This window comes from Schistocerca piceifrons, chromosome 2, assembly GCF_021461385.2.
Source record: "Schistocerca piceifrons isolate TAMUIC-IGC-003096 chromosome 2, iqSchPice1.1, whole genome shotgun sequence".
NCBI classification, from domain to species: Eukaryota; Metazoa; Arthropoda; class Insecta; order Orthoptera; family Acrididae; genus Schistocerca; species Schistocerca piceifrons.
Window position 1 is genome coordinate 439,048,050 of NC_060139.1, and position 10,142 is coordinate 439,058,191.

The window sequence follows — 10,142 nt, forward strand, 5'->3', positions numbered from 1 at the left end:
ATATATATATGTATGTGTGTGTGTGTGTGTGTGTGTGTGTGTGTGTGTGTGTGTGTGTGTGGGTGGCGGGGTTGTCAGTCTTAATAATGTTGTGTTATCGAGAGACTTATGAATAAGAGTGGCAGTCTTATTAACTTACAAATAATTTCTTTGTGTAAAGCGCTTTAAATTTATAATTTGTACATTGTTCATATTCTACATTTTTTTAAAAAAGTATCACACTTATAATGTATTATTTTTTAATATTTCTATTTCTGTTTACAAACAGCAAGGTTTGCTGAACCACTACAAGCCCAGAACCAACGAAGCTGCTGTATCACGGTGTGTTATACTTGTGGGAGCTGTATCAGCATTAATATTTCTACTTCTTTTCATCATACGTCTCTGCAGTTAGCAATTTGAAGAATTAAATATTCAGTAATCTGCAGAGAATTAATGACCAGCTCTGTAAGACCAGTGCATAGTGTGTACCTCAGGGCAGTCTGTTCAGTCTGTTACATTGTTGTTGTTACTGAATGAAAGGTATTCCTTTTACTCATGATAGACACTATATATTTGGAAAAAAGAACTGATAAGTACAAAATAAGATTCAACAAGAGTGATAAACTTGTAATATTGAAAGGTGTTACTCGGTAATTTATAGTGATGTATATACAGACAGATATCTTTCTACAATAAGATAATCACACAATACTTAAATGTTACCAACAATATCAACTACTGTGTGGTACAAAAAACACTGTGGAAAAAAAGCACAAACTATCAAACTGAACCAACATAATTTATGTCAGACCTTTCATGCACGCACTGAAAAATTTTGTACACATATTTAAATACTGATACAAAAAATCTGGAGTCTGTTGGATAGTATAGAATGAGAAAAGATCTGATAAAGATTTTTATTTCTTGATTCTGGTGCATCACATTTATTGCCATACTCCGAAATGTTGACTTTCCACAGTGATGATTGTTGCCATTTTATTACTCATGTGTAAGGGCTCAAAACAATTCCACCAATTTTCTTAAGTTCTTTTTTTAGTATTTAAGTGTTATTATAAAAAAATCCATTTGTCAACTGAATTTATTACCTTTGTTTTGTAACAGAATCTTTAATTTAATGGAACTAATTTTGTTTCTATAAAAATAATCACCAAAAACCCTTCTTCCATTAATATTTTAGCAAAATATTTGTTGAGTATCGTAAATATTCAACATTGTTATTAAGATTATTACAATAAATATACATTTTCTTTTTGCTCCATAAATCATTATTTCCGAATGATTACAAATGGAAAACCTTAAGGGTTATGCTGTGACTCACAACCACACTTGGACAAATAAAAGTTGTACTTACTGATTTCTAGTAAATCTTTTTAGGTAATACAGAAACAGGACCTATGAGCAATGAAGAAGTTGTCACATGTAGATGTGACATAGTAGTCCAAGTAGGCAATGATATGCCAAAAAATTATGAATAGCGTAAGAACTCAAATAACAGAAGCAATTTCACACCAGTCCTTAATAATCACTGTCTAAGCTTAGGTTTCCATTTGCTTGCATTAAAAGACTGTATATGAAAATGGGATACTTCTAGCTGGAAAGAGTTCTTATGAACTGACTACTGCGAGGAAGCTTATAAGGTATCAACAGTAAGTATACCAATGAAACAAATATTGTTATTTGACCTTTTGCATTAATCCTCTGTAAATATATTTTGTTAGTAATTTGGAAATATCTGAAAGACGTCAACTAAATGTGCCAAAGCATATGCAAGGTTTCCAGCAGCCCAGAAGTCAGTTTCTGTGTATGTCAATCGGAACTCTTGCCTATGCCAGACATTTATTACGTAATACAGCTTCTACTACGAAGTAAAAGGTCATGTACACAGAACAAAGTTTGGATTTATTATCCAACTTAGAATGTGAACATTTAACAGCTTGTACATTAGGCATATAAACATGGCAGTTCTATCTCTACCCTCTCCTTTGTTCTCTAAAACATCCATACAGAGAACTTCTTGAATTGTTATGTAGCCCAAGCACTTCACCATGGAGGGGCTCCATGGCGGACTACATGTGCTGCAGACTCCAAGGAATTACTGGTGATGACATAAGCATGTTGAATGGAAGTTGTGACACTTCACCTCGATTTTGTAGCCTACAGCGCCCCAAGCGTCCAGTAACTTAAACTGTGAGTTCAGCGCGATCATGAAAGCGAATAGTGCTTGTTTATTTTGATTTCTACAATGGTTTTTACTAGCGGGAGCGTTTGTAGCGCAATAAATTGCAGCACTCCGGGAGCATCTAGCACATAAAATAACAAATAAATGAACCCAAAATCATAGTAATACATTAACTAATAATACCTAAAATTATCTGAAACCCTTATATTTGAAACTATTTATAGTTATTCAATTATACCTATATCCAAAGTTACAGTTTTCTACTCATTTCTCCCTAATTTATTAAACACGCCTGCTTCCTTACACAAATTTACTATAAATGCATAGCGTTTCCTTACTTATTGCCCAGATTTGACATTGAGAGGTCAGTGGGAGTCAATCATGTCTTTAACAGGTTGAAGAAGACAGTTCCAACAGCCCACAGAGCTTGATCAAGGCCATAAAGGCGGATCTTCTTTCCATGATATTGCAGAAAGATTTGGCAGTGACGCAACCAAAGATTATTATTGTTGGAAAGCCACTATCTCAAGAATTCCCGTGAGTTGCTGCACATTGTCCACTACTGAGAGGGAAGACTGCTGTATTTGTGGTATGACTGTGTTGTACCATAAAGCATCTGCAAAAGCCATTAGAGTTTCTTCTGACTCCGCAATGACACCATGAAATGTATCCAGCTGCTTAATTGAGGGACAGCTTTTAGACAGATACCCTGCAGTGTCCACTCCAATCAAAATCAGTTCCACCTGCAACTTCAGGAGTGTAAAGCTAGAGCTTATTCGAGGGGAGATTAAAAATCTGTTGTGTTCTCAGGTGAGAGTCATTTCTGTCTTGACTCTAATGGCAGCCAATGATGCAACCAGCCTGTTGCTGATGTAGAGACACTAGACCTAAACAAGGAGTTATGGTCTGGGAGCTATTTCCTACAATAGCAGAAGCATTATACTTGTTATTCCAAGAACCTTGTATTCATATGTAAGACTTAGAATTGACCTAATTGTGCTGCCATTAATTTTCATTACTCAGGGCAGTGTTTCTCAGCGGGGTAACAGATGTCCACATACCTGCTGCTGTCACTCAGCATGCACTACATTTAGTCAACCAGTTGCTTTGGCCCATGAAATCATCAGATATTTCTCCCATTGAGCACTTATATTATGGGATGATAAATCCAGTATTACCAGTACCATGTGCTGATCTGATTGCCCAAGCGCAACAAATGTGAAAGATCAACCCACAAAATGACATACAGCATCTGTGAGACACTCTTGACTACCCTGTAATTAAATAACATAGCTTTGATTTTATTCTCTTGTCAATGGGTTAAAACTCAGATTCACTGCAGTTACATTTGTTTCAGTCTGCACTCTTTTCTGCATCTTTGAAGAAGCTTATAGTATTCCTACATTTCAAATATCATAAGTGGCACTATTTTCTTCTTTTACTTTCAGTGTATTAATCAAGACCAAAATAAACTTTACATCAGTCTTGAAAGACAGCATTGAACAATGACTGATCTAGGATTAATTTGTCGTATCTGCCACATCATCTGAAATGATGTTAGGGTAATCAAGAAATAGTTTTACTTTATTGGAAAGTTAATTTTTACAAAATTGCAATTAAAATTTTAAAGATTTGGAAAAGTTACACAAAACAAATTATAGTGAGATATGTGTCATCTCTTACTATTGTAATATTTCTGAAGATTTTATGAGCTTGTGAGGAATCATACCAGTGAAACTCCTATTTTATGTTGTAGTGCAATACAGACCTCACAAACACAAAATTGAAGAAAATGCAGAACTGAGAAAAATGCGAACAAAAACACATGCATCTGGCATATACAATTAAAAATAGCAATCTTCTCCAATACTTTGTATAAAATCTGTCTAAGTGAAGGAAATTAAATGTACAATACAACGTTTATGCTATGATTTATGGTAATGAATTTCATCAGTTCTTAAAAAATCGCATATGTGGAACAAGTAAAAACTCATCAAAAGGTTGAAATTGGTATCTGGATACAAAGTGGTGTCTACATACCTCTCAGGATCCTTAGGAAACCTAAAAAATACAGCTTTGGTGTCTTCTTCCTGGTGTTGCTGCAATTTATTGCGCTACAAACGCTCCCGCTAGTAAAAACCATTGTAGAAATCAAAATAAACAAGCACTATTCGCTTTCATGATCGCGCTGAACTCACAGTTTAAGTTACTGGACGCTCGGGGCGCTGCTGGCGCTGTAGGCTACAAAATCGAGGTGAAGTGTCGCAACTGTTGTGTTAGACTGTGGTTTCTATAAAGAAAAGATGGGAGGATTAAAACCATTCTAATTTGAAAGGCGAATATAATCATCATCAAAGACAACAAAACAGGAAAAGGTAATTCATTCTTTTAAAATCGTGACGCTTCACATTGGACATTACATAAGTTTAAGTTTTACCAGCAAGATTTACATCCTGTGCCTAAAATAATTTCATAAGCTTGCATCGAATTGATAATAACACAGATCAAAACCATGACGAGTGACATTGCCACCTTTTCTCAAAAGTAACATTTAATAGCCCAGACATTAATTTATTCTCACTACAGTGATTAAGGATCTGCTGCCATTTTCATTCCCCTCCCGTTTTTTCTTTGAGATTGTGCAGAACCATCAATACTACATCATCGATCGCCACAGCTGTGGAGTCCCGGGATCGACATCGCCGAGATTCAGAAGACTTCTTCCCCCCAACGAATCCCTATTGCTTGAGATACAAAAATAACAATAATAATAATTATTATTATTTTTGAAGAATCTTCAAGATTTTTCTTAGGAAAAGTCCTGCAATTAACTTCTTGTTTTTTTCATTTTTTTATCAGCACAAACGTCCAGTACAGTACACATTCATACAAGAAAGAATTAGTATATATCTTCAATTAACTTGGGGAAGGGATATTATGAAATGCGTACAATTTACACTGTTTCCCCACAAGAATCATGCTGCCCCCCATACTTCAGCTTTCGAGTCGATTTCCAGTTGCCATGCCATTTCACTCCCACACTATGATGTACCTGTTGTCTGTATCACAGTAGAACTGCGTTTGCAGAAAACCCAGAAGATTGCCATTCAGTTTAATTCATGCTGTGAACTTTGCCACTAGGGTATGTTAATACTCTGAGACTACTATTGATAATATTTCTGTAGACAAATCTAGAGAAAAATGTCATATCATAAAACCAATAGTAAATGGTCTCTCTGATCATGAGATACAGCATCTTAGGTTAAATACTGAAATTTGTCAGGATATGACAGCCATTAAATCTGAGTACAGTAGGGTAATAAATCAGTCAAAAATCAAGAATTTTAGAAGATTGCTTGAAGACATGAACTGGGCAGTTGTTTGCAATACTTCTGACTCGATTGGGAAATAGAAAGCACTCCTCTGTAAAATTATTTCCTCATTTGAATTTTTTTTCCCCTACAGGTAACTCAAATCAAACATGTCTAAAAATAAACCATGGATTACACAAGGAATAAAGGTATCGTGTGCGACTGTATCTACTGTCTAGGAACACATCTGATGTTAGCACTGTAATGAGTTACAAATAATACTGCAAAATATTGAAAGAAGTAATCTGGAAATCTAAGCAGCTTTATTATAAGAAAAGCATTATTACATCAGGCAACAAAATGAAAATTATATGGGACGTAGTGAAGCCAGAGACCAGGTGGGATTAGAAAAGAAGAGGAATATATAGCCCTAAAAATAAATGAGACACTGGTAACAAGTGCATGTAGTGTTGAAAAGCTGTTAAACGAAAACTTTATTTCCATTACTGACAGCTTGGGGTTATGAGGTTCAGTAACAAGTACAATAGCATATCTAAGCTCAGACTCTACAAATAACTTCAGTAAAATGGAAATGGCACTCACTTCTCCCAAAGAAGTAGCATCCATCATAAAATACTTAAAATTATAGTGGATATGATAACATATCATTGAAGTTAATCAAGAAGTAATCATGTGAGTTGTGTTCTGTCCTAAGTTATTTGTGCAATCAATCTCTTATCAGCAGAACATTTCCTGATTGGCTATAATATTCTGAAGTTAATCCTCTTTAGAAGAAGGAGGAGAGAGAGAGAGATACCATCAAACTATCAACCATTTCACTTTTTCCAGCTTCATCAAAAACATTCGAAAAGGTCGTGTTCAGACATCTTCTTAAACATCTGACGATAAATAATATATTGTCCAGGTCATAGTTTGGGTTCCTTAAGGGTTTCGATACAGAGAAGACTATTTACATATATAGTGAAAATGTTGAAGATGTACTTAATTCCTTAAATAACAAATTAGAGGCTACTGGCATTTCCTTTGACCTGTCAAAAGACTTTGAGTGTGTGAATCACAGCAATCTCTTAAGAAAATTTGAATACTATAGTGTCACTGGCAGTGCTGCAAAATGGTTGAAGTCTTACCTAACTAAGAGGAAACAAAGGGCGTCGTTGCAAAATAGCTGTGGAGAAAGCAATCAGTCTTCATCTGATTGGGAACTAATAACATGTGATGCTCCTCAAGGTTCCATCTTGGGTCCATTGCATTGTCCTGTGTACATTAATGACCTCTCATCTGTTACAGAGCCAGATGCTAAATTTGTTATATTTGCAGATGATACAAACATTGCAATAAATAGCATGTCAAGTACAGATTTAGAAATGGCTTCTAATCAAACTTTCACTGGCATTTATAAATGGTTTAATGCTTACTCACTGTCATTAAACTTCAAAATGACCTGCTATATGCAGTTTGGAATCTGTAAGACATCTCCTTCCAGCTTCTGTGTAAAATAATATGAAGACATGCATATAGAAGAGGTTGACAGTATTAAGTTTCTGGGATTAAAACTCAGCAATAAAGTCAGTTGGGAAGGGCATACCACAGAATTGCTGAAGCATCTAAACAATTCTGTAAGTACAATGTTAATGATCTCATATGTAGGAAATATTAATAAAAAAGACTTGCATACTTTGGCTACTATCGTTCTATTACATCATATGGGATCATATTTTGGAGTAATCTGTCAAACAATGCAAAAGTTTTTATTGTGAAAAAGCATGTGATAAGACATATTTGTGGTGTAAATTCAAGTACACCATGTTCAAGGAACTGGGTATTCTAAGCACTGCTTTTCAGTATACTTATTTCCTGATGAAATTTGTCTCAAATAATATGTCTCTATTTCCAACCAATAGCTCAACACACAGTATCACTACTGGAAATAAGAACAATCTACATAAGGAACTAAAATCATTTACCTTAGTCCAAAAAGTGATCCAATACTCAGGAACACATATTTTCAATTAATTGCCAGCAAACACTAAAAACTTGGTTTCAGATAAATCTCAGTTTAACCAGAGTTTGGAAGACTTATCTTAACAGGGACTCTTTGACCAGAGTAAGGAAAAATGTCTGTTAGATTTCCTTTGGTCACAATAGTCAAGATTTTGTAAATTTATTGAAACTGCATTACTGTGTTTCATTCAGACAGTGTATTAGCAGTTCCAGTTTACTGTAATATATTCACATACCTTGACAGTCTCATGCATAAGTGAGTATTATATTCAAATGTTATATTGTTCTTACTTTACACTTTCTGACATGTCCCACACCCATGACAATCATCTCATTTCGAATACTAAATATAATATAATCTGATCTTCTGACGATGTACGACTCTTGTCACACAATGGTCTCAGCATAGGATCACATGTGTAGCTTATTTTCTGAAGCCCATACATATGCAGCACACAGTTTAATATGAATGGTGTTGTTAAGTATAAATTATATGTACAAGTCTGAATATAGCACAAAATTATAGGAGAAGAGACTAATAGGGTACTCTTTTTATTTCAGTTATGTATATTTGAGGATTTCCAGTTTATCATGTAATGTCAGCTGGCACCCTTTTGCACTAGGTATAAAACTCTATATGAACCCTAGAAAGGGGTGCACAGTCAGCATGTAATTTTTTCTGGTATTATAGTTTAGAATTTCACAGTTCTTCATGATTAAATTCAAATACTATTAGAGTGTAAATCTGTTTTTATGTGAGTGTAAGACTCTCAAAACATGCTTCTGCAATATTTTCTCTTATCAACTACACATAATATTCTTATAACACTTTTTTAATTGTAGCTACATTGCCCCAAATGATTAAGACACAGGGTAGTGTTGAGTGAAAGTATGCAAACTGTGCTAGCAACCCCACCTGCAGGTCAACACAGTGAGAGGAATGAGTGCAAAGCAGGTTGAACTAACTTTTGTGTTGCTTTGTCTATGTGCAAGTGCCCACTGAGTTTGTTATTCAACTAGGTGCCAAGAAACATCACACATGTAGTTGCATCTGCATGTGCTCAGTCATTGCTACTTTGGTACCTGTAAGATATCCATGTACTTCCAAAGAAATAAAAATAAGTGCTAAGCTGTTTGCTGAGTACCAGTTGTAAACTTGTTCCTTTATTCTCCTGGTCCATCTCTTTATCAGTATAATTAAGTCATCATCAAAATTCATATCTTTTGAAGAGTCATCCATTGTCACTCATAAATCATTTATTCAGGTCAGTAACAGGAGTGGGTCATGTACTAACTCTTTTACTTAATGTTTCCTCAATCTGAATTTAGTTTTATTTTTGTGGTATCATTTAATATTGTGACACTTCGTTTTCGACTGTCAAGATATTACTTGATCTGTGCAAGGGCATTTACTTTATCACATTTTAATTTCTCTATGGTACTGTTAAGTGGAGTGACTTTGAACATTTTAAATTCATTCTTGTAAATTAAACAGAAACTTCTCAAGAAATATGAAACTTTTTGAGAAGGTGCAAGAGGTGTTGCTGAATATGATAAACCATATTATTTATTTTTATCTCCCACCCTTTAAATTTTTCACAGTTCAATTTCACCCCATGGGTTGGGGTCACTTTGACCATGGAAACGTTTGCCTATTCTGTGGGAGTCATGTCAATTCCTGTTAAATGACACCTCCATCATATGAAACAGCATGGTATTTCCTATATAAATATAGTTTTGGAAGTAACTTATTGAGAAAAATTTGAGTACTTTTTATGAGTTTTCTTTAATCACCTGAAACTGTTTGTATGATTACAGCTTAATTTTGCTAATAATGGAAATGGGTGCTGAGCTAGTTACGAAATAAGAAAATTATTTAAAACAGATCTTTCCAAAACGGTCCGATTTTAATAAAAGTAATGAAAAGAAGTTATTGCATTTTAAAGAAATACATCTGTAAACACTCTACAGGTAAGGAAATTGCCACGGAACAGTGTCCACTCTAGCAGATGTCATAGACATCGAATTTAAACTCAAAATCAGTCCTTCACCTTCTATCTACCTTAGAATCAGGTAGAATCTACAAATGCCATCTTTCTCAAAACCTGACACTTTGGGAACATACGCAAAACTAAAAAACTTCATCTTATTCCACCATGGAATGCCATTTCCTTAGATGTGTAATTTAATCATCAGTGATAACATGTCCAACACAATATTTTACACTTTTCTTTGAAGGAAACTTCACTAACAGATCTTTTCCATAGAGCTGATGGGTCAAAGAATAGGGAAGGCACTGTTCAAAGTCATCCCTTGAAAGACAAGCCTTCACGTTTTTTTTTACATCACCAAAGAATAAATTTAACTTTTTATGCTTTCTGTAAATGTTCATTCAAGTGTTAACCTTGCCCATAAAAACTCGTTTCAATTTCTAAACTCAAAAATGCTTCTAATAATAGGCAAATGTTTTTGCAGTTGTGAAGGAACTTACATTTCCAGAAAATTATTTTATTATCTGGCGTTGGTTATTTCACATCCACTGTCATATTATCTGAAAGTATCGATTATTGGTGATATTTAACGACTCTGACCTTAGTTCCATATTTACACAGCGCAGCATTTACTTT

The 10,142-nt window shown here is 34.6% G+C and overlaps 1 protein-coding gene across 1 annotated transcript in view; it reads left to right on the top strand.

The window, feature by feature from the left end:
• The window catches only part of LOC124776745 (bcl-2-related ovarian killer protein), a 337,246-nt gene extending 335,889 nt beyond the window's left edge, over nt 1–1,357 (top strand). Inside the window, exon 6 of the mRNA XM_047251870.1 lies at nt 269–1,357. Within this exon, the coding sequence (XP_047107826.1) occupies nt 269–394 (126 nt within the window). The 3' untranslated portion in view covers nt 395–1,357. The remainder of the gene's footprint in view (nt 1–268) is intronic.
• The last annotated feature ends 8,785 nt before the right edge of the window (nt 1,358–10,142 follow it).